Genomic DNA, 24876 nt, shown 5'->3' on the forward strand with positions numbered 1-24876 from the left:
ACATGAAGCGAGATTGAGTAAAATATTAAATTTACTAATCAAATTCTACCTGGTGCTTTATATGTCTATATAGGGTGAATATAGTAAATACTGTATGCCCAGTCAAACAAGACTGAACGTAAAAGATAAGTAAATGTATTGTAACACTACAGAAGCTCATGTATGGAAAACCAATACAGAAACACTAACTCTGTATTGTAACACTGTTACAGAAGCTCAAGGATTGTAACATCATTATGGCTCATGTAAACTGCTTTGAATCGGCTCCCCCCGTCATTAGTAGCAGTATACACTTCTCCCTCCGTATCTATGGGGGTTAGGGGCAGAGCCGGCCCGCGAATATTAAAACTCCGCGAATAATATTCGGGCCGGTTCTGCCCCTAAGCCCCGCTTTCCTCCGGCTATTTTAAGCCCTGTAAGCCCCCACTTAAGCCTTACCTGGTGGTCTAGTGGGTTTTCAGGGCAGGAGCGATCTTCCCACGCTCCTGCCCCGTGCAGATCACTCATAGTAAATGGCTTACAGGGCTTAAAATAGCCCAAAAAATTAAAATGGGTTTTTTGTTTTAAAATTGCGAATAACCAAATCCACAGATGCTGAAACTGCAGATTCTGAGGGGGGAGTGTAGAAGCTTTCAATAAGCAACAATGGGGTCCTTTTATTAAGGTGCGCTAACTGATTTAGTGTGCGCTAAAGATTAGCGCACCTTAATAAAAAGGACCCCAATATCTTCTAAATATGGCAAATTTAGTTCTGCTGTGTTTAGAAGACCCTGCTATCTTAAATTAACTTGAATGATTATTTAAATCAATTTAAATAATCAATTTCAATCAGGTGATTGAGGCCAGCAGCGTGCCTGATTTTAAGGCCAAATGGGATAGACACGTGGGATCTATTCACAGGGTAAAGGTAGGGGAGGGTCATTAGGGTGGGCAGACTGGATGGGCCGTGGCCCTTATCTGCCATCTATTTCTATGTTTCTAACTTGTAAAAACACAGTTTTGTCTTGTTTATTAAGTTTTCTAGTTTCCAAACACTTCTTTATAACTAAATCTGACAACTGACAGAGCTTCTTAGAAGAGACAGACTAAAGCATACCTTGAAGTGTGATTTAAGTTGTTAATCTTCATTGTAGTGTTTCCTGACTGTATACTGTTTACTTCACTTGGAGGATCTTTCAGAATGTCAGACTTTGGCCTAAAGTTGAAAGAATGCAAGGTTTTAAAATACTGATCAATATAAAATATGCTGCAACAATATAATTATGTAAAAAAAAGCACTGCAGATCATGATCAAGAGAACAAAGATCAGTAAAGTACTCTTATTTACAACAAATACTTTGCTAGAGGGGGCTTAATACCATTACAGGATTCAAATTAGACTCATATTAAAAGGAATGTTCTAGATTTATTTAAAAAAAAGGGAAATTTATGTAAACCATTCTGAGCTCCATGGGGAGAACGGTATAATTTGATTAATCACTTAGGGGTGAGAACTACAATATAAGATGGGAAATAAAACAAATAGGGGGGAGAAACATAAGGAAGCGTTTGGAGAAAACGAGAGAATAAGGAACAGAGTGGGAATGAGATATTTGGATGCTTAACTTTGCAAAGGGAATCAGAGCTCGAAGGTTAAAGGCATTATCCTAAGTTGAAGATTTAGAGGTCAAAAGCATCCTTAAAAAAGAAAGCATTTTAACTTACTCTTGAACCTATCAAGAAAACGGTCTTCCCTTAAATAAATGAGAAGGTAGTTCCACGTTTGCGGTGCTGTGACTGAAAAAATGTATTGCCATCATGTGTTAATAATTTTAAGGGAAGGAACTGTTAGTAAATGTTGATCGTTTGACCTGAGCATTCTAGTGGGAGCATAGGGAATAAGAAGTCTGTCGAAGGCTGTGGCCTTGGAAAGAAGTGTTTTAAGAGTTAAAAAACATATAAATTTTGTAAGTTATTCAGTGAGTATAAGTCAATGGAAGAAAACTGAACAGCCAAACAAACAAATAGTCACTCCATTAAGCTCTGATTCTTTTGTCAACGGAAACAAGCTTAGCTATTATATAGAACAGGTTTGTCCAAGTTCAATCCTGGAGGGCTACTGAATATGCATGAGAAAGATTTGCATGTCCACTACATCCACTGTATGCAGATCTCTCTTATGCATATTCATTAGGGATATCCTGAAAACCTGGTCTGTTTGCAGCCTTTGAGGGCTGAACTTGAAGAAGTCCGGTATAGAAGCTAGTGGAGGGGTTAGTGGGTTTTTATTCTTGCAATAGTTCCATTTAAATATATTTTTCTTTACAGCTGAAAATCTGAATGCAATAAATCTTGCAAGCATGCACACCCTGGAATCCTACCTAGCCTTTTTGTTGGTGATCTTTTTCACAACTGATGGACTGATTTCTTTGTCTGGTTTCTCCTTTTCAATCTTTTCTCTTTCAGGCTTTTCTTTGTCAGTTTTTTCCTTTTCAAGCTTTTCTCTGTCCGTTTTTTCTTTTTCAAACTTTTCTCTGTCCGTTTTTTCCCTCTCAAGCATTTCCCTGTCCGATTTTTCCCTCTCAAGCTTTTCCCTTTCAGGCTTTTCTCTGTCAAATTTTTCCCTTTCAGGCTTTTCTCTGTCAAATTTTTCCCTTTCAGGCTTTTCTCTGTCTAGTTTTTCTCGCTCAGGTTTTTCAATCTTTTCTTTCTTTTCCTTTTTAGGTGGTGGTGGTGTGGCATACTGCTGTGCGACTTGCTGTGCAACCAACTGAGAGTTTATTCTAGGTTTTCTATAGGAGAGAAAAAAAAGATCTATTGGTCATTTATTTAAACAAGTACTGGATGTATCACCAAACTTCTTCATCCAGGACAAGAACACTTAAAAAACACTATGTTATGCAATCTAATCATTTTTTTTATTTTGCTCAACAGTTTTTCTATTATACCACTGTGATTTCATACAAGATCATCAACTTTAAGTGCCTCTAAAAAAATGATGAATTTGAAAACTTAAACCATATTTTTGTATTAATATGTAGATTCTCACAACTTAATCGTTCATATTACAACGTAGCATGACATCGTGAGGTTGAGAGCTGTGAAAAGATTGCCAGCCTATTTCATACACTATCAGATATAGCCAACATTTGGCCTGGTTCACTAAAACTTTCTCCCCTCTCGTGTCTTAGCTTAGTGAATCGGACTGTCGTCCTAGAGGTAAATATTTGCCACACTAATTCCATTTCAATGACCTGTACAATATCATTCAAATGATTTCTTTGCCTCAACAGTGTAGCCGATTCAAATTCATAATAAGCAAGGAAAGTACAAGGTGTATGGCTGGGGGGAGAAATAATGCACAGTAACATGGAAATGTCAAGTTTCTTTACTGTTTCGTTATATCTCACCTCAAAAGTAACTCTAGATGATTCATCTCATTTAATTGTTTCATTCTGTTGGTTTAGAAGTGAGATAATATATCTGTTAGCTGTCACTGTCAACAGATTTCAAAGAATGGATTTTACAGCTGAACCAGGCACCAGGTATTACTGGGCTTCTCCACCTCTAGCAAACTAAAGGTTCATTCTGTAGTATTCCTAAATAGAGCAACCATTAAGAAAGCTATAGGTTCGATCCACAAAGAGAATTTACCACTAAGAAAATTAAATGTAAATTCTAACCTCCTCTTTTACTAAGGAGCGCTAGCCGATTTAGAGCGCACTAAATGCTAATGCGTCCATAGCGCACCTTAGTAAAAGCACCATTAAATCTAAAAAGGGACCTTTTACTAAAGCTTAGCACATGCTAATGAAACCAGCCATGTGGCACATGGTACTAATTTGTGCTGCCATGTGCTCAGCTTTAGGAAAAAAAAGGGCCCCAAAGTGACAACCCAGCAATGACAACGGTCCTAAGAGCAAGGGAAAGCAAGCTTTGTGGAATTGTTTCCCAGGCCTCTCTACTTTTGCCAGAGAGTATGCACTTGTCTGGAAGAGCAGAGCAGGGAAAAAGGGAAGTTTGAAATCTATATATATATATTTTTTTTTAACAAGAATAGATATGGTCCGACATCAAGTGTTTTTATAATTACTCTTTCCAATACACCAGAATGTTGGAAGTTATACACAAGGGATCAAGAAATGTCCATCTAGAGGCAAACAAAACCGTCCTCAATTCAGAAACCAAAAGCACATTCCAAGGGTTTCAGAAAAAATAACCACACCCTCCTCCCTCCCCAAAAATCCCCACCCAATGTATTCTATGGAGGTGGCACTTCAGCACCTTTAGCATGAGCTCATTTGATTTCCTGAAACAAAATGGTTAGAAAATTGTTCCATTCAGCTATAGTACCTTTAGTGCATGTGTTGGTGGGTCCTCTTCTGCAGCTACCCCGCTAGTGGTTGGCGTACCCCAGGGTTGTGTCTTAGGACCTCTTCTCTTCTCTCTACACCTTTTCCTTTGGTGCCCTGATCTCCTCCCATGGCTTCCAGTATCACCTATATGCTGATAACTCCCAGATCTACCTCTCTACACCTGAAATTTCACCTCAAGTCCAAGAAAAAAAATCTCTGCCTGTTTGGATGACATTGCTGCCTGGATGTCCTGCCATCATATGAAATGAAATGAAATATGTCCAAGACTGAGCTACTCTTCTTTCCTCCTAAACCCTCTAATCCTCCTTTCTCCATCTCGGTAACAAATACTGTCATTGTTCCAGCCACCTCGGCTCACAACCTTAAAGTTGTCTTCGATTCCGACCTCTCATTTTCTACGCACATTCAACAAACGGCTAAGACCTGTGGCTTCTATCTCTTCAATATCACCAAAATTCGTCCCTTCCTCTCTGAGCACACTACCCAGACCCTTGTCCACACTCATAACCTCACATATAGTGAGAGCACAGTGTCACCTCGCCCCCTTGCAATCTGTGAAAACTCTGCTGCACGACTCATCTTCTACCAACCTCATTACACTCGTGTCACCCCTCTTCTTAAAACACTTCACTGGCTCCCTACGTGCCATTGCATAAAATTCAAGATCCTATTGTTGACCTACAAGTGTGTTCATTCGGCTGCCCCTCAATCGCTCTCCTCTCTCCTTTTACACCTCCCGGAGAACTCAATTCCTCAGATAAGAAAGATGCTCTTAGTTGTACCTTCTCCTCCACTACCAATTCCAGATTTTGTTCTTTTCATCTAGCTGCCCCCATGCCTGGAATAAAATTACCTGAGTTTGTTCGCCGAGTTTGTTTAAAAGCAGACTGAAAACCCACTTTTTTGATATAGCCTTCAATCCTTAACCCTACTCTTCTGCCCACCAACCCAGACAGCTGATTAACTGTTCCCCTTAACTGTATCCATTACATCCTGTTTGTTTTGTCTGTTTAGATTGTAAGCTCTTTCGAGCAGGGGCTATGTTCTTCTTCTTTGTGACTCTGTACAGTAGAGAAGATGCGGTATAGAAGCTTAAGGTTTAGTTTATATGTACATGTAAGAACACAAAAAATAACTTTAAAATAGGGAAAGCCCACTGGATCAAAATTATAACCAGGGCTGTGGAGTTGGTACATAAAACGTCCAACAACTCCAAAAATTGCTTTGACATATATATCTATATAGGAAATGAATTATATACTAATTACATATATTCTGTTTCGATTGCAAGCATACAACATACAAGGCATTTCATCACTGCCAACGTGAATCAAGCTACTGTTTAGAGCTCTAACCTGTTAAATCCGATATTGAAAGGCTATGGTTATGCCATTGTGGCTTATTTATTAAAGAAATTACAGATATTTGAAAAGACTGTAAAGTGTAATGATAAAAGGTATGGAAACAGGCGGAGCAAACAGGCAAGCAGATCAATGTTCCTCCGCCAACTAAGGAGGCATGCCAGACAGCCAGATAGAAGAACGGTGGCCAACCAAAGATGAAGCTGAGCCAAAAAAGAGCTGCACTTGATATCCAAAGCCAGATCTGTGGGTCAAACCCAACCTCCAAAGGAGTAGTAGTCATAGGAATGTAAATGGAGCAGAGCTCAACAACCAGAGATGGGTCAGAGCCTGAACAAGCATTGGAAGCTGCACTATACCTCCACAGATGGGGCCATGGACAGACTGGAAGATAAAGGCAACCTAGCAGAAGGTGCATTCACGCTTCATGGAGACACAATCAACAACCAAGGAGGGCGGTTCCAATCCAGGAAACAGGCCAACCAATCCTGCAGAGGACCGCCCAAGGCCAAGCTGTGCTCCAGAACGGGAGCATTTCACGCAAGACCAAGCTGTGCTCCAGAAGAGAGGCGCTCCAGTCCCTGTCTATGACACAGACAGCCACTATCAGCAAGAAAGCCAGGTCAAGGGAAAGCTATGAGAATATGACAGAGGACACAAGAGGAACCCGGCAGGCTAGTCCTGCACCCGGCAGACCAGCATAAGGCCGTGTAACCCCATAGCAAAGGAATGGCACAGGCCAAGCATTTGTGGGGCCACAGTGAAATGGATCCTCCTCAAGCCATGCCCCACTGGTTACCGCAGTTCCCAAACAGGCGACCAAAGTCAAGCCCTACATCCAAAGAAGGAGCAGTGCCAGATGAGCAGCTGAAGCTGTACTCTAGATCTAGAGATGGAACAGGGCCAGACAGGGAGCTGGAGCTGGTCCATGCATCTGGATATGGAGCAGTGCCTGTCAGCTCTGTACATCCCGAGATAACACAGTGTCACAAGAGCAGTACCCCTAGAGATGCCAAGTGCCAAACAGGCAGGCAAAACCACTCTGCATAGTCAGACGGATCAGTGCAGACAGGAAGCCTGAACTGCCTTCTACATGCAGAGATGGGGGAGAGCCCGATCTCCAGCCAAGTGCCAGACAGGCAGGTGAAGCCACTCAGTACAGTCAGAGATGGAGGAGTGCCAGACAGGCAGCCTAAGCTGCTTCGGACATAGAGAGATGGAGGAGTGCCAGACAGACCGCAAAGAAGACACTCTATACATTCAGAAATGGAGCATTGCCAGACAGGCAGCCAAAGCAGCCTCATACGGGCAGAGATAGAAAACAGCCAGACAGGCAGCCAAAGTCGCTTTGCGCAGAAAGAGATGAAACGGGGCCAGACAGGCAGCTGGAACTACTTTGCATAGCCAGTGACGTGCTAAAAAAAAATAATAATAATAACGGGACTTAACAGCAACTCTGTAGATCAAGCTGCGGTCCGCATTCAGAGATGGGAGTTTGAGCCGCATGCAGTCGGGACTGCTCCCGACATCCAACAATGTAACCACAGATGCAGCCACAACTGTGCTCTGGCACAGAGACAGCCGGAGTTGCACTCCACCAAAAGTGAAGGAGCCGAGGTTCACAAGCAGAAGGCACTGTACTTCACATCAAATGATGGAATCATGCACAGCTGCAGCCGGAGCTGTGCCCTACGTCCAATGAAGAACCAGTATCCCCTACCTTCAGAGCTGTGCTCTACCTTCAGGGAAGGGGATGTGGCCTTAACCTAGCCACAGCTGCAGCATACCACACACTAAGGGGCTGTGACAAACAAGTCGCAGGAGCTGTTGCTAACATGCAGGAGATATAACCTGAGAAAAGGCATGAGGCGCTACACCCTACTCCCAGAAATGGCAGGAACTGAGAAGACCTGGGACACCGGCTGCACCCCACTCCAGAAATAGCATTTATCCATAGATGGAACACAGTGCTGGAAGGGAGAAGGCGCAAGAAGAGTCGCTAAAAGCAAGGCCCAAGAGCAGTAAACAATGGACACCTACAGGAGCAGTGGCCTAGAATAGGCAAGGAATAGGTCACAAAGGGACTTAGGGATGCCTAGATCCATCAAACAGAGCAAGAAGAGAGGGAGCTCAATTGTGTAGGGACTGTCACCTCTGGGAAGGAACCCCACGACTAACACCACCAAGAAGCTGGAATTGACAGGAAAAAGTCCACCTGAGTGGGAATAGTACAGAATGGGGCTTAGAGTCAAGGTGGCCCACTAGTTCAGCAAGGACCTTCCATAGCCCCTATGGAGACATGAAAAAGGACTCCTAGGCATCAAAGCCAGTCCAGACAACAGCCACACAATTGCATCAGGCAAACATAACATGAGAACCTAAGAATTGCCATACTGGGACACACCGATGGTCCAACAAATCTAGTACCCTGTTTCAAACAGGAGCCAATCCAGAATCCAAGTACCTAGCTAGATCCCAAGTAAGAAAACAGTGCTTAGAAACAGGCCCAAGGAAGGCCAACTATGGGAACAAAATGCAGAAAATTGTGCCTGGGAATTCAGGGGCCCCAAGCCTGGCTCATTACAGACTAATAAACACCACCTATATCAACATATTCCAAAAAGCAGGGCAATCCCTTGCTGTGTTGTTCAGATGCTTCTCCAGACTTGGGGGTATTTGGGGTTTAAAATTTTTTTTTACATATAAAAGGTCCCCATATGGCAACGTTCAAAGAGAAAATAAAGAGTGCTTCGCGAAGTCCATGGCTCGAGGCAGCGCAGAACAGAATCCCCAAAAAGAGAGACACACAACTGAAGGGACTGAGGTGTGACAGACTGCCGGAAAATGAAGAACGGTGGCAGACTAAGGGAGATCACAGCAAGCAATTTGGCGGGAAGTAACCGACCGGCTCGATAAGGCTGCCAATCTGACAGAAAGGCCGGAACCTCCCTTTTTGCCTTAGAAGAGGCCCCCCCCCCCATCGCCAAAGATCACCTGGGCAAAGGCATTCTAGAATGCCAACAGTAGCGCCTCATAGCAGGACGGCCAGGAAATTCATGCACTGTGCATAAGCCGCCGCCCAAAATAAAAAAAAAAACAGGCGGGAAGAAAATGAGGTGACATTGGAAAGAACTGCCGCAGAACGTCCCAGAAAATGCTGGCACTGGTATGTTCCCAAACTCGGTAGCGGGGAGACCCCGCCCAAGACAGGCTCGCTGTGAGGAAATCCCACCATAGGACCATCCATCCAGTCAAACCCCAACAGCCGCCACGGGACAGGCCATGGGGGGGCGAGCACTCATCCCGTACACACAGAACCTCTGCAAAGCTCTGCATAAGAGTTACAGCTCTGACAAATAAAGAAAGTAAGGGACACAAATCACAGGTGAACCAAGGGACAAAGAAACCAAAAAGGAACAGCAAGTAAAATATACTTACTGAGAATAGCCATATGCCACACACACTGCGTATTTTTCCTCAAAGACTCGCCCCAGCACTCTCTCTGCAAGTCTAAGCAAAATGATGTTCAGAGAGATGGATAGGAAATGGCACCACCAACTATGTCTTTGAGTAGGCACCCTGATAGCCTAATCCCCATGTTCAACTGAGACAGCAAAGCTGCAACAGGAGCCAAGCTAGCCTGGACCAAGCAAGCACTCCCAATCCAGGCCTAGTAGATGAAATCAGAAACAGGAGACCATCCCTCTGCCTGCGGAGATAGAAAATACTGGAGTACCAGTGAGCAGACCATCGCATATATGCCAGAACTCAACTTTGTGTTCTCAAATCTCCGCCTGCTGGTAGGTGGACTTAAACCTACTAGTCTGGATTCATCTGCTGTTGATAAGGAAATGTCCATTTCAAAATCTATGCTGATCAGAGCTCAGGGATACTCGATTGAAATTTGTTCAACTTAAGGGCTACGTGATGACGTTGAGAAATATTGGGCTAAAATATGCTAAATTGATTTTGCACGCATTAAATATTTTAAAGCATACTAGTGAAACCAAAAAATGCACTAACAAATGCACATCCCTGGATGACATTAAAATTAGAGTTCTGTGCTGGGATTAAGATACCCAACTGGTGGTTAAATATCTTAATCGGATCTTGGAATTTTTGCTCATTTAATTCTGCATCCAGTTAACTTTCTTCTTTACTCCCATACTAGCTAACATATATACTTGAATATAAACAGATTTTGGGGCCCAAAAAAATGGCCCAAAATTAGGGGTCTCTGTTTATATTCAGGTCAGCATTGACCTACTCCCCTCCCAAACCTGTTTGCAGGCCTCTGCCAGGCCTGCCATAAGACCTGGTGGTCCAGTAAGAACTCACGGCAGCCAATTAGCTAGCTGTTCTGCACGGGCAGGAGCGAAGGAAGGTCGCTCCTGCCGCGATTCACTGCTGGATCACAAGGGACACTTAAGGTACGCAGGGGAGGTGGGAGGGAGATAAAATAATTAGAATCAACTGGGACAGGAGTCGGGAGGGATCCCTCCTGTCCTGGCCACCGCTGGACCATCAGGTCTCACGGCAGGCCCAGTGGAGGCCTGCAAGGCATCAGGAGGGAGGGGGGAAAGAGTACAGAACCTGGTAGGGAGGGAGGGGGGCTGAGTGCAGAGACTGGCAGGGCAGGGAGGGAGGGAGATGGATGCAGAGCCGTGAGGGAGAGGGAACAGGATTCAGAGCCTGGTAGGCCAAGGCAAGGCACTGTACTTGAATATTAAACCCCCACAGTTTATATTTGAGTCAACCTTTTTCCTCCTTTTTGGGTGGAAAAAGGTTACCGCCGTTTATATTCGCATTGGTTTATATTCGCGTATATACGCTATTTTATCAGGCTAATTTATCAGTCTCCTGGGTAGAAATGTGTATGTTGCTGAAACCCAGGTTACAATGTGCCTCCACAATTTGCTACTTTTGTCATTTTATCAAAGAATGCAATGAAGTATCTGTAGCACTAGTGCAGGGTTCAGCAACCTTTTTAAAGCAGAGCCATTTTATCCTAAATGTTTGACCCAACATTTACAAAGAGCCTCAATGGGTAGAGAAGGGGGTCTGAGATACTATTTTTAATGCAATAGGAGTATATATACACAAAAACAAAACCCTTATGTCAATTTCTCCCTCTCTCACCACTCTCAACCCTCTTGCTACATATTTCCTCCTCCCAACCCCACTCACAATATTATGCTCTTTCTTGCTTCAATGGGTCAGTGGCGATTCCTACAGCTGCCTGCCGCTCACCTGGATGCCTCTTTTCTGTCACATCCTACTCAGGCAGGACGTGGCGGAGAAGAGGCTTCTGGGTGAGTGGCAGGCAGCTATAGGAATCGCTGCCACTAACTTGTTGAAGCAAGAGAAGTGTGGGAGAGACAGCGACTGTGGGAGCTCAACGCAGGAGGTAAAATAATTGGCTGGGGCAATGGCACCTCCACGAATGAGCTGAATGCATCTATCATTCTGAGAAGAGCTGCAGCCATGTGGTCAAAGACCCGCGGGTTGCTGACCTCTGCTCTATGGAACAAAAACAAAACAAAGACCAGATGAGGTTTGTGTCACAAATGCAGTGTAAACTGTAATTAAGAAGTTTCATCATGATCAGAGTTCTCACTCAGTGATTTTATTTTTAAATTAAAACTGTTCTAGTATTTACATGCAACATGGGCTTTTATATTTCCAAAATCTGGCATCAGAATTTCTTAGTGTGCAAAGTACAAACTATTCATCAGCACAAAACTGGTTTGTTACACACAGAGGAAAAAAAATTAAGAAAATTACTGTCAACAGAAATAATTTTTACAGTTTTAATTGACAATCTGTGCACATCCAGGCACAATTCTTTCACTGCCAGCTCATGTTTCCTACAATTAAATGATGAACATCTGGCAAGGCTGGGATAAGAATAGACAGCAATTCACATTTTCTATATTTTCTTCAGTTGCACACACTGAACAAAACCTGTTGCTTTATATTAAAGAGAATTTTTTTAAAAACATGTCGCTGTGGGAGAGAGTAGGTAGCTTGTGTTCTCAATAATGACTAAACCTAAAAGGTATGGGTCAAGTTCTGCTTTTACCACCAACACTACTTCTGACCTTAGTCAAGTTACTTTATGGCCAAAATATTAAAGTGTGTTATCACTGGCTGCTAACGTGTATTACTAGTGATCTACTTTGAATAAAAGTTTGCAAATTAAATGGCCCAAATTAACGAGATGCATATGAAGCACATGTTACTACAGACGATAAAGCAATTATACCTCCCCAAGGCATTTGCTTTACATTTTGGCCATTTTTAAGGGGTGTCCTGGGACACAGATTCATGTATGTAAAATTAGTGGTAAACTGCCCGAGGTTTAACATATAAATACTAAAATAGTAATAAGGACACAATATCACAATTTTTTAAAAAAGACTTTAGAAGGAAAGAAATTTCTAGATGGAAGTGCTGAAAATTATATCAACCTTATGGGACTAGAAGAGCATTTACATACATGACATTTTTCTACCCTACCACAGAGCTGATAAATTACTATTAATGCTAATTGTGGGATTCTTCCAATAGATTAAATTTCATTGGTACTATAAACACACTAATTCTGATATTGAGGTTTGTGAGCTGAAGTCTGTCCTTACATCATTTGTCTACATCAGTGTGCCGCAAACTTTTTTGAAGTCACGGCACACTAAATGCTAAGAACGTAACGTATTTTTCGCTCTATAAGATGCACCTGACCATAAGATGCACCCTCCTGTAGAGGAGAAAAAACCAAGAAAAAATTTTTTGAACCAAATGGTCCCTGTCCCACTGTCCTTCTTAAACAAAGCCCAGAGAAGTCTGCAACACAATTGATAGCATGGAAAAAAACAAACAAACAACCCACCCAGCTTATCTAAGAGTTTTAAAACCACATGGGGACGGCCTATACATCCCTCCCTCCCACCCGGTAAATATCATACCTCCGCCGGCTGCCTCCTGCCATGTCATGGCCGCGGTGCAGGGCAGAAGCGATCTTTTCAGCATTCAGCAAGTCCCGCGAGAACTGACGCAGGCATTAAGGAAGCAGCGCGAAGCCAGCTGGAAACTGAAAAGATTGCTCCTGCCCTGCACCGTGGCCGCAACATGGCAGGAGGCCAGCGAGGAAACTACATTATTTTAAGAGGTACAGGGGGATAATGGGGCAGTTTATCTACGAAGTCATTAGATAGGCCACCCCATACACGGAAGCTGTACCCACTGTTTGGATTGCAAAACCCATATATAGGCCACGGCCTATATATGGGGAAATGCGGTAATACTGAGTTGACATTTCTTTCAGGTTTAACTCTTCTAACGTGGGAAATGATTTTCAAAAACTGATGTAAACATGAAATGGGAGTGCATGAATTGTTGATAGGTGAATTGTTTGTCACTGATTTAAGAATTACCAAGAACACACTGCAAAAGAAAACTGGCAACAGTATGCTAGCTTACTCAAAATAAATTGACAAAATTCTATTTCTATTTGATTTTTCATTACTGCTTTCAATACACCCGATCTACTGTAAGTCATATCAAAATATTATTGCCTTGTTTTAGTAACCTACTGACAAATCCACTGAAATTCTTTTAAGTCTTAAGCATTTGAATGCCCTGATGCTTGTACAAATGTTTTACATGGGTGGATTACATAAAACTAAAGCTCATTTCCTCAGAAGTCAGATATCATTTACCATTCCCCAGGGCCTCTGTGATATGCCAATGGTATTCATCATGCTCAATTAATCTTCTGAGTGACAGTCTGCACAAGGGAGACCGTAACAAGAATACTAGACCAAGAATGTTTGGGCTTTTATCCCTGGACCAGTGGTTCTTAAAACTGTGCTGGGGGACCCCCGGTCAGTCGGGCTATCAAGATAGCCCTATGAATATGCATGAGGCAGATATGCCTCATGCAAATTCATTAGGGATATCTTGAAGACTGACCGAGGGAGCCCCAGGACAGGTTTAAAAACCACTGCCCTGGACTACAGCTTCTCAGATTTCTTTGTATGTTGCATATTATAATTATTATGCTTTCAAGCACGCTATGCTGAGTCCAATAACACAAGTCAACAAAAAAAATTTTTTCGAGATCTGACAATACAGCATTTTTCAAAATCAGTTTTTCACGCTGATTTCAGATCTGTTATTAGTTTTTTTTCAGTCACGTAAACTTGTTAAAGTTATGACTAATGTTAGTTTATCAATGTTCAAAACCAAATCCCAAATATCAATGTTAGTTTATAGCATTTTAGCATATAGGATTTTAAGAATTGCAGCATCAACTTAAAGAAATGTTGCAGTATCTTAGGTCCAAAGTCAAATAAGAACACAGCATAGCATAATTACACTTCACTGTGTCAATTAGCAACCAGTATTTCTTCAAATATGCTTAGAATACGATTTCTTTTTGTGAGTTGTGTCTGGATTGTCACGGCACAAACATCCAGCAGTACGTAGTTGGGTACTCTCATTCCAGAAATTTGTTAGCGATGCTCCATTAACTGAATGTCCTGGTGAAAACGTTCTCCTTGCTCGTCACTCACCATACCAAGATTTTCCAGAAAAACGTCAAGATGTCATTAAAAATACACTTTTTGCATTCACATGCGACAGCCAAGTTTAAGGAGATTCTGAACTCCTTCCTTGTATGAAGGAGACTTATGGTTGCCCAGAAAGTTTTCCACCAACCACTTGAATGCCTCCCAAGCTTCAAACTCAGCTGCTGAGAGCAATTGCTTAAAATCTTCATCTTGCATAACAGACGATCTGTGGACCTATAAATATCCCTTCCTTCAGTTTTGCAGTGCTGATTTTTGAAAATTTCTTGACAAGATATTGAAAACCTGGCGAGTTTGCTTTACCCTTGGCCTTTACCAGGTTCTTCATCAACCCCAGCTTAATATGAAGAGATGGAAGAAATATTTTATGAGGATCCACCAATGGCATAAATTTCACACTGCTTGTCCCTGGGTTATAGGTATCCCTCAGCTGCCAGACACGTTTAACATAATGTTCAGCTGTAGATCTGTTATCCCACAAGCACAGGAAACAGCAGTATTTAGTGAATCCTCCTTGCATTCCCATTAGCATGCCAATGACCTTCAGATCACCACAGATATTCCACTGGTGTGTTTTATAACCGATTGCTTCTATTAAATTCTTCATATTCTCATAAGACTCCTTTAGATGAGCAGAATGGGCAATTGGTATACTTGGTTTGGAATTTCCGTTGTGCTTCAAGCTTCTCTGTGAAGAATCAATGAAGAGACACCATTCATCTGGACAATGTACTTGTGACAAACTGTTGAAGAGCCCATTGATGTCATGACAAAAGCACAATGAGCCATTTACAGTGCAGAATGTTAAGTTATGATTCCTTTTTCATCTACCACCCTTTCTGTAAAAAAGTATTTCCTTCTATTACTCCTGAGCCTATCACCTCTTAACTTCATCCTATGCTCTCTCATTCCAGAGCTTCCTTTCAAATGAAGAAACTCGACTCAAGCACACACCACATAGGTATTTAAACATCTTATCACATCTCCCCTTTCCTGCCTTTCCTCCAAAGTATACAGATTGAGAGTCTGTCCCAATATGCCTTATGATGAAGGCAACGCACCATTTTAGTAGCCTTCTTCTGAACCGACACCATCCTTTTTTTTAAATTTATTTAATTTAAACTTCAAACCAAGCGTAAATCTTGTACAGAAAGCAGTCTTGCCCATACATTTCCATAAATATTAAAGTACAAAACTTTAACAAATATAAACTATGAAATAATTTTTGGGGGGGCTTAGCTAGCTCAAGTCCTCTATAATTAGGATCCAAGAAGTAAGTAGTGAGAACAAAATAAATACAAAATCATGTAATAAAGGCATAATAATGGCTGAGTTGAGTTGAGAGAGTCATTTAAACCTGAGAGCTTACAGTTTTACTAGTTTTGCATCGCACAATCTAAGTGGAGAAGGATACCCCATACAGATGACTGTTTTATACCTTTTATTGCGGTTTATTTTATACCTTAGCAACTATGGACCTCTGAGGAAGGAGTGTTTTCCGAAACACGGACCGTGTCAGGTCCCTTGGTTTGTTATAAGGTGGTATTTTCAACTGCATAAAATTGGTATAATAAACATTGACTGCATCTGGTACATAGGAGTCTGTAGTTTGTTTTTGCTTTGACTGGTGATACTGCAGTTTTCGTTGGATTCCTTTGTGTTGTCCTATTAGTTTGCCCTCAATATATTTAAAATTGGGACTTATGGACTTCCTTAAGTTAGCCACAAGATCCAAAGTTTGGAAGGAAAAGCACAGTTACTTACCATAACAGGTGTTATCCAGGGACAGCAGGCATATATTCTCACATGTGGGTGACGTCATCTACGGAGCCCCAGCGCAGACAGCTTTTCAAGCAAACTTGATTGAAGTTTCAAGTTTGCTACACCGCACCACGCATGTGCATGCCTTCTTGCCCACTAGAGGGCGCATCCCCACCTCGTGGTCCTCAGTTCAGTTTTTTCCGCGGAGCCAGAAGCCCTGTGGAAATTGAGCTCTGTTAGCTTGCCTTCTGTCACCGCGTCTGGGTGTTTTCGCTCGGTCGCTGTGCTTTAATTACTTTACTTTACTTTAATTACTTCGTTTTTTGTTTCAAAAAAAAAAAGGAAAATTTTATTTTTCGGTTCGGCTCCGGGGGCCCCCGTGAGCCGCGGGCCGTTGTTGATCCGGCCTTCATGCCTGCTTGTCCTGGGATAAGAGGAGGTTCTGCTGTTGGGAGATTTCAACCTGCCAGATGCGGACTGGAATGAGCCGTCTGCGGAATCGGAAAGAAGTAGGGAGATTGTGGATGCCTTTCAAGAGGCTCTGCTCAGACAAATGGTGACGGAACCCACAAGGGAAAAAGCGATATTGGATCTGGTCTTCACAAATGGAGAGAGTATCTCTAATGTTCGAGTGGGTGCTCACCTGGGAAGTAGCGATCATCAAACGGTTTGGTTAGATATAACGGCTAAAGTGGAGAGCGGCCGCACGTTACTTAAAGTCCTAGATTTCAAATGCACGAACTTTAATGCAATGGGAGAGTACCTGAAGAAAGAGCTGTTAGGATGGGAGGACATAAGAGAAGTGAAAAGACAGTGGTCTAAGCTGAAAAGAGAGATAGAAAGGAAGCCGATATGGTTCTCCAAACTAGTGGTGGAGAAAATAGAGGCGAAACAGTTGGCGTTCATGAAATATAAAAAACCCCAAGAAGAGGAGTGCAGAAAGGACTACAGGGTGAAACTGAAAGAAGCCAAGAGAGATACGTCTGGCGAAAGCACAGGCGGAAGAACAAATGGCTAAAAATGTAAAAAAGGGAGACAAAAATTTTTCCAGATATATTAGTGAAAGGAGGAAGATGAAAAATAGAATTGCTAAACTAAAAGATGCTGGGAATCGATATGTGGAGAGTGATGAGGAAAAAGCAAATGTGCTAAACAAATACTTCTGTTCTATGTTCACAGAAGAAAATCCTGGAGAAGGACCAAGATTGTCTGGCAAAGTTACATGAGAAAATGGAGTAGATTCTGCACCGTTCACGGAGGAGAGTGTTTATGAGCAACTTGAAAAACTGAAGGTGAACAAAGCGATGGGACCAGACGGGATCCATCCCAGGATACTAAGGGAGCTCAGAGAGGTTCTGGCGAGTCTTATTAAAGACTTGTTCAACAAATCTCTGGAGACAGGAGTGATTCCTGGGGATTGGAGGAGAGCGGATGTGGTCCCTATTCATAAAAGCGGTCACAGGGATGAAGCAGGAAACTACAGGCCGGTGAGCCTCACTTCAGTTGTTGGAAAAATAATGGAAATGTTACTTCCTTGAATCTAATGGGTTACATGATCCGAGGCAACATGGCTTTACAAAAGGTAAATCGTGCCAAATGAACCTGATTGAATTTTTTGATTGGGTGAACAGAGAGCTGGATCGAGGACATATGCTAGATGTAATTTACTTAGATTTCAGCAAAGCCTTTGATTCAGTTCATCATAGGAGGCTGTTGAGCAAACTTGAAGGGCTGAAGTTAGGACCCAAAGTGGTGAACTGGGTTAGAAACTGGCTGTCGGACAGACGCCAAAGGGTGGTGGTTAATGGAAGTCACTCGGAGGAAGGAAAGGTGAGTAGTGGAGTCCCTCAGGGTTCGGTGCTGGTGCCAATCCTGTTCAATGTTTGTGAGTGACATTGCTGAAGGTTTAGAAGGAAAAGTGTGCCTTTTTGCAGATGATACCAAGATTTGTAACAGAGTAGACACCGAAGAGGGAGTGGAAAATATGAAAAAGGATCAGCAAAAAATTTAGAGGAATGGTCTAATGCCTGGCAACTAAAATTCAATGCAAAGAAATGCAGAGTAATGCATTTAGAGATTAATAATCGGAAGGAACCGTATATGCTGGGAGGAGAGAAGCTGATATGCACGAATGGGGAGAGGGACCTTGGGGTGATAGTGTCCGAAGATCTAAAGGCAAAAAACAGTGTGACAAGGCAGCGGCTGCTGCCAGAAGGATGCTGGGCTGTATAAAGAGAGGCGTAGCCAGTAGAAGGAAGAAGGTGTTGATGCCCCTGTACAGGTCATTGGTGAGGCCCCACTTGGAGTATTGTGTTCAGTTTTGGAGACCTTATCTGGCGAAGGACGTAAGAAGACTTGAAGCGGTCCAGAGGAGGGCGACGAAAATGATAGGAGGCTTGCGCCAGAAGACGTAAGAGGAGAGACTGGAAGCCCTGAATATGTATACCCTAGAGGAAAGGAGAGACAGGGGAGATATGATTCAGACGTTCAAATACTTGAAGGGTATTAACGTAGAACAAAATCTTTTCCAGAGAAAGGAAAATGGTAAAACCAAAGGACATAATTTGAGGTTGAGGGTAGAGAATGACACAGTGACAAAATTCATCACCGTTCCCGTCCCTGCGGATAACCGCAAGAAATAATCCCATGTCATTGTCTAGTGTTTATTTCAAGCACAGTCCTTCTACACCAGCATTCTTCAACAAAAAGCTTGTGGGTCAGTGGTTGTGGCCATTCATACTCTGATTCTTCCCTCTGACATGAAGATGGTTTCCCGCGGGGACGGGAACGGTGATGAATTTTGTCACCGTGTCATTCTCTAGTTGAGGGGTGGTAGATTCAGAGGTAATGTTAGGAAGTTCTACTTTACAGAGAGGGTGGTGAATGCCTGGAATGCGCTCCCGAGAGAGGTGGTGGAGAGTAAAACTGTGACTGAGTTCAAAGAAGCGTGGGATGAACACAGAGGATCTAGAATCAGAAAATAATATTAAAAATTGAACTAAGGCCAGTACTGGGCAGACTTGCACGGTCTGTGTCTGTATATGGCCATTTGGTGGAGGATGGGCTGGGGAGGGCTTAAATGGCTGGGAGGGTGTAGATGGGCTGGAGTAGGTTTTAACGGAGATTTTGGCAGTAGGAACCCAAGCACAGTATCAGGTAGAGCTTTGGATTCTTGCCCAGAAATAGCTAAGAAGAAAAAATTTAAAAAATTTAAATTGAATCAGGTTGGGCAGACTGGATGGACCATTCGGGTCTTTATCTGCCGTCATGTACTAAGTTACTATGCTCACCATCATAAGATTTCTTTTGGCATTGCTCCCTCTGTTCCAAACCGTTCTCAGAAGGTGATCCAGCTCCGGTATCTTCTGTGAGAGATCCCTGACTAGGGACACCCACCTCCAAACTCTCAGCTGGAAATACACTGGCTTCCGGGGTTTCCTTGCTCCGTGGAGAGCTTGTAATCCGGGGCTGCGGGAGCGGCATCTCACGTCGGGGCTAAGGATAGTATCAGGCCCTGGAGGAGTAGCTGGCGTCTCAGGAGTTCCCAGCGTCCTCAGCGGGCTAGCTTCTGATGGCATTGCGACTCCCTGCATCCGCCTAAGGAGCTCTTCAATGTTGCCGAATAAAGGCAACTTGGAGCACCGCAAGGCACTAGCAGCACTCCGACCTCTTCTCTTCGGCACATTCAAATAGGAAATCAATATCGCCAGCAAACAGTTCCTGGAAAAACACCACGGGGCTCAGTGGCGTGCTGCTCAGCTCATCAAACCTGTGGCCATCTTGGATCGTATGTCCAGTGGGAAGCCTCTTAAAAGGAAACCCCGACACCATCCTTTTTATATCTTTTTGAAGGTATGGTCTCCAGAATTGTACACAATATTGTAAATGAGGTCTCACCAGAGTCTTATACAAGGCCTTAATACTTCCTTTTTCCTAATGGCCATACCTGTTCCTATGCGGCCTAGCATCTTTCTAGCTTTTGCCGTCACCTTTTAAACCTGTTTGGCCACCTTAAGATCATCACATACAATCACACCCTTCTGTCGTGCACATAAGTTCTTCACCCCCTAAACCAGTGGTGTCAATCTTGCAGCCCGGGGGCCACATGCGGCCCACCAGGTACTATTTTGAGGCCCTCAGTATGTTAATCATAATCACAAAACAGTTTCTTGACCTTATGTCTCTTTAGCTATAAATTACAATACAGTTAAACCTCGGTTTGCGAGTGTTTTGTAAGATGAGCAAAACACTCGAGCAAACTTTAACTTGCAAATCGAGTTGACTCGATAAGCGAGCGCAGCCAATCCCCAAACCCTTACCTCTAGCATACACCCTCAATGAGCGCCTCCAGCAGACTCTACTCACGAGTGCGGCCCACCCTCAAACCCTTACCTCCAGCGGACACCACCGCATTGCTCATGCCGCATCCAGCTCCGCCAGAAACAGGAAGTGCAATCAAAAGGGGGTGGAGCTTGGACAACAGCATGGACGCAATGGCGGGCTGGGCTCTCGAAGTATGACCGAGGCTGGCGGGCTGTAGGCAGCTGGCGCAGAGGCCCCAGGGTCAGCATGGGAATCAGGGTGAGTCTGACAAGGGTGGGCCAGCACTTAGAGAGTAGCATCTGGAGGTTACATGCACATGAACTGGGCCAATGATGCTATCTGGGGTTGGCGGCTGCAGTCATGGCCATAATACAAAAAGCGCAGCCAGCACCACGGAGCCGGGGCACACCATCACCACCTGTATCACCATCACGACATGAGCACCCTGCAGTACAGCCCCCTCACCGGTTCCCAGAGTTACATGAGCAGCAGTGGAGGCGTTGCTAATGGTAAGTTTTTGGAATATGGAACGAATCGACCGCGTTTCCATTAATACCTATGGGAAAGTTGCTTTATATACGAGTGCTTTGGTTTACGAGCATGGTTCTGGAACAAATTATGCTCGCAAACCAAGGTTCCACTGTATTAAGACTTAGCTAAAAGGAAAGATTTATAAACTATAAAGAGTTTTACCTCATGCAAAATTGTCGTCCTATATAATAAAACCCTAAGCACGCATTCTACCACAGCTTAGTAAACAGAAGGGGGGGGGAGATCTTATCAAGACAAAGTTGTATACCATACGAGAATTTCAAATGGTAAAATTCAATTAAGATATTGCACAACTTTCTATACATATCAAAATTCAAAAACCTTACATTACAGTTGTAGTTTAACAAGATTTGTTACTGCATAATTTATGAAATAATACTTGTTTGTCAAAATCAACAAGTTAAAACTAAAATGTTTGCAAGAAATTTTTGACAGAAGAGAGGAATATAAATCACTCTTTACAAAGTTTCTCAGTCAGCAAGTTGCACATCATCAGTAAAACCACAATGAATAAAAGTTCTATCTTCTGACAGATTTCAGGTCAACATATTAGTCAACAACTACTGTTTTCTATCATATTTGCATCATTTATGAATAAACTAGTGATGCATTCCCCTGAACACCCAAACTAAATCATAATCCAACACCGTTTCTTATCATTTAACTAGCAGGAAAACTCATAACAGAGTACAATACAATCATCCCCCCCCACACCAAACTGTGCAAAACAGTGTTTCTCAACTCGGTCCGGAATACCCCTTTACCAGTCAGGTTTTCAGGATATCCACAATGAATATGCATGAAATAAAATTTGCATAATGGAGGCAGTGTATACTACTGAAGTTTATGCATACACTTGTCCCTCCGAATCCGCAGGTTTAGTACCCGCGAATTCAGTTATTTGCGATTTTTTGCCCCAGATCTCCCCCTAGTTTTTTTAAAGGCTGAATCACTGTATGCTGGACCTCCCTAGACCTTATCTGGTGGTCTAAAGATGACGCGGGGCAGGAGCAATCTTCCTACACTCCTGCCCCATGTACAGTCGTCATCAAAAATGGCTTCCATGAGTTCCCGTTGTAGTCCGAGACCACGAGAACTCACGGCAGCCATTTTTGATGATGGCTCTACACGGGGCAGGAGCGTAGGAAAATCTCCCCTGCCCCACGTCACCGCTAGACCACCAGGTAAGGTCTGGGGAGATCTGGGACGCAGGAGGGAGGCTGGATGAGTCAGAGTCGGCCCTAAAAGTTATCCGCGATTTTCCATATTTGCGTGCCGGCTCTGCCCCTAACCCTCATGGATTTGGAGAAGTGTATTCATAGTGGATATCCTGACAACCTGACTGGCAAGGGAGTACTCCAGGACCAAGTTGAAAAACATTGGTGTAGAACTGTACCCATGTCAGGAATCTTATTGAACAAAAAACTCAGGTATTCCTTATCATACTCCCAACAATCCAGGGCAAATCCTTGTCTCCAGGGACAGAAGCAATGCCCAATCACTCCTGCCACACCAGTTGTAGCATTTAAGTTGGTACCTACTGAACAAACACGCATTTTATACATGGCTATACTCGTACTAACCTTTGTACTTTGACTTCATATAAGTACTAAGCCAGAATGAATCTCTTCCTTTCCCTGATTTTGAACATTAAATAGAATCTCACAAAACACTTGGTGCCTTTTTACTAAACTGTGGTTAAGTGCTTGTGTGCGGCTCCCACATGTTAAAACAGTCTTACTGCAGGACATGCACTGCCATCCCATGGTAAAATTTGCCTATCTACATGCTAACATAATTTCTTCTAATTTCCTCTAAGTGGGTGTGTTCAGGGGCAGAGAGCAGGCTTAACAGCACTGAGGCATTGCCACACTGTAATTATTAGCACAGTGTTAACATGTGGGTCCTTACTGCGTACAAAATAGGTGTTGGTAAAGACTCCTGTGGTAACTTTGTTTAATGACTATATACCAATGGCGAAATTAGCGAATGGCCATTAATTGGAAAACATGGAAATGTCAACCATTTTCTGGCTGTACCACAAATGGCCTTAGCGCGTGGGAAAAATGTTCATAAGCAGCGCACTAAGGCCACTTTTGCCGCAGCTTTAGTAAAAGAACACCTTGGTCTTTTAAAACAATGCCAACATCCATTGTCCCTGGTACAAAATAAGTACCTGTATATATGTAAACCGCTTTGAATGCACAATCACAAAATAGCTGACTACAAGTCCCATTCCCTTTCACTCAGGAATGCTGAGGTACAATTCATAATGCTTTATGACACAGTTAAGAGTCATTTACTGAGAAGTAGGTTGAAAACTACTGCACAAAAAACAGGAATGATAAAAAAAAGGTCAGATTTTATACAACGTCAAGATTTAGCCACAGAAATTAAAAACTGGTAGACATTATAATACATATCAGTCAATGACCCACATTTGGCAGCAGTGGACCAAGATCCAGGTGCAAGACGTGTCCAAGACTTAAGTAGATCTTAAGAGAAAGCTCCACTAACACAATCAAAACAGAACAGCAGATGATATTTTGTTGATTATTTTAAGCCTGGAGGAGTGGGTTAGTCCTATTTGCTAGCCCCAGTGCACTGTGCCTTGAAGGCTGGCAGTTCAGTCCTAGCTAAGTTAGCAGAAACACTAAGGCCCCCATGCTCTAAAACTTACCATGCCTTTAATGTTCGTCGCTAAACCAGTTCTAATCGGTTTAGTGTACAAGCATTTTAGCCTCTGATGCACAATTTGTACGGTCTTTTCCATGCCCCGTAGCAACCTCTAAGAATAGTATAGAAATGAAGTACAAGAAGCTCATTAATATTAAAATGAGCACTCCAGGCGATGCCCAGACATTCATAGGTGATGTACAAAATGAAGTGCCAACCTTTAACGTTCCAAAATTACCAGCAGGTAGTGATGAACCGCTTGTGTTAAAAGCATATAGCTTGAGGTCTGGGGCTGACGACTGCATAAGAAGTGGAAGCTTAAAAAAAAGGGTACAGGATACTTTCATAGGGTTGGAGGGAGCACAAAACAAAAACCATATATATATATCTTGCTATACGCATGTGTTAAAAAGCGCATCACAGGCGCATGTATTAATGGTACATCTCAGGCGCATTTGTTAAAACCATATAGCAGCAGGACTGGGGCTGCTGACTATAAGCTGTAAGTTAAAAACAAAACCCCCACATTTGCATGGTTTGCTGGTAGTTCTCTGCCTCCCAATGACACTTATGACATGTGCTACAATAAGGAACTATGATATACATGCCTACGATGTAGCTTTTCCTGGCACATGCACACACATTTATGTCTCTTTCCATGAACTATTCTGCATGTGTCAGTCGCTTTCTCCAATGAGTGATCGGATGGTATGTCTGTAGACCTCATTTGCATGCAAAGTTTTTGAAGCATCGCTGCTCATTTACAAATCAAGAAAATTTATCGCCACAACCGCTCACAGGATTTTAATGGTGACTTTTGAGCATCAAGGCCTGAGGCACTGCAGATTACATTTATATCAGAACTTTGCCATGATATGTAATAGTTTCTTGATTTATGATGGTTACCATAACTATTTTTGGAACTTATATATAGGTTGCAAACTTAAGCTTGGCAATTAAAAGTCTGGTAGAATAGTGTACTATCTCCAGATGTAGTCCTGTTAGCAGGGAAAAAAAACCTGATCAAACAAAGCAAGCCTTACCAAAAACTGTCCTTGTTATCTCTTGGTGTTAAGCACTTAGGGGCCGATTCTATAAATGGCTACTAAATCGTCCGATAGATGATATAATACATAGAAAAATGGCATCAGCCATTCGCGTCAATCACACTTAGGTGCTGTTTACAGAATCGCAGCTAGTGGCGCCTGAAATATAAGCAAGGGTTTTTAAAGTCTATGTTTCAGGTGCTTATGTTTTTGG

General features: G+C 42.8%; 1 protein-coding gene across 2 annotated transcripts in view; it reads right to left on the reverse strand.

Annotated features, from left to right (window-relative positions):
* Window positions 1-24876, reverse strand: part of RYBP (RING1 and YY1 binding protein) — a 37842-nt gene that overhangs the window by 10487 nt on the left and 2479 nt on the right. Inside the window, exons 3-5 of one of the 2 annotated variants that reach the window (XM_033926145.1) lie at window positions 3390-3434; window positions 2361-2771; window positions 1097-1195 (exon numbers count right to left, since the gene is read on the reverse strand). In XM_033926145.1, the coding sequence (XP_033782036.1) occupies window positions 1097-1195; window positions 2361-2771; window positions 3390-3434 (555 nt within the window). The remainder of the gene's footprint in view (window positions 1-1096; window positions 1196-2360; window positions 2772-3389; window positions 3435-24876) is intronic. The other variant, XM_033926146.1, reaches the window with a different exon arrangement.

The sequence above is a fragment of the Geotrypetes seraphini genome, chromosome 17 (assembly GCF_902459505.1).
Source record: "Geotrypetes seraphini chromosome 17, aGeoSer1.1, whole genome shotgun sequence".
NCBI lineage: Eukaryota > Metazoa > Chordata > Amphibia > Gymnophiona > Dermophiidae > Geotrypetes > Geotrypetes seraphini.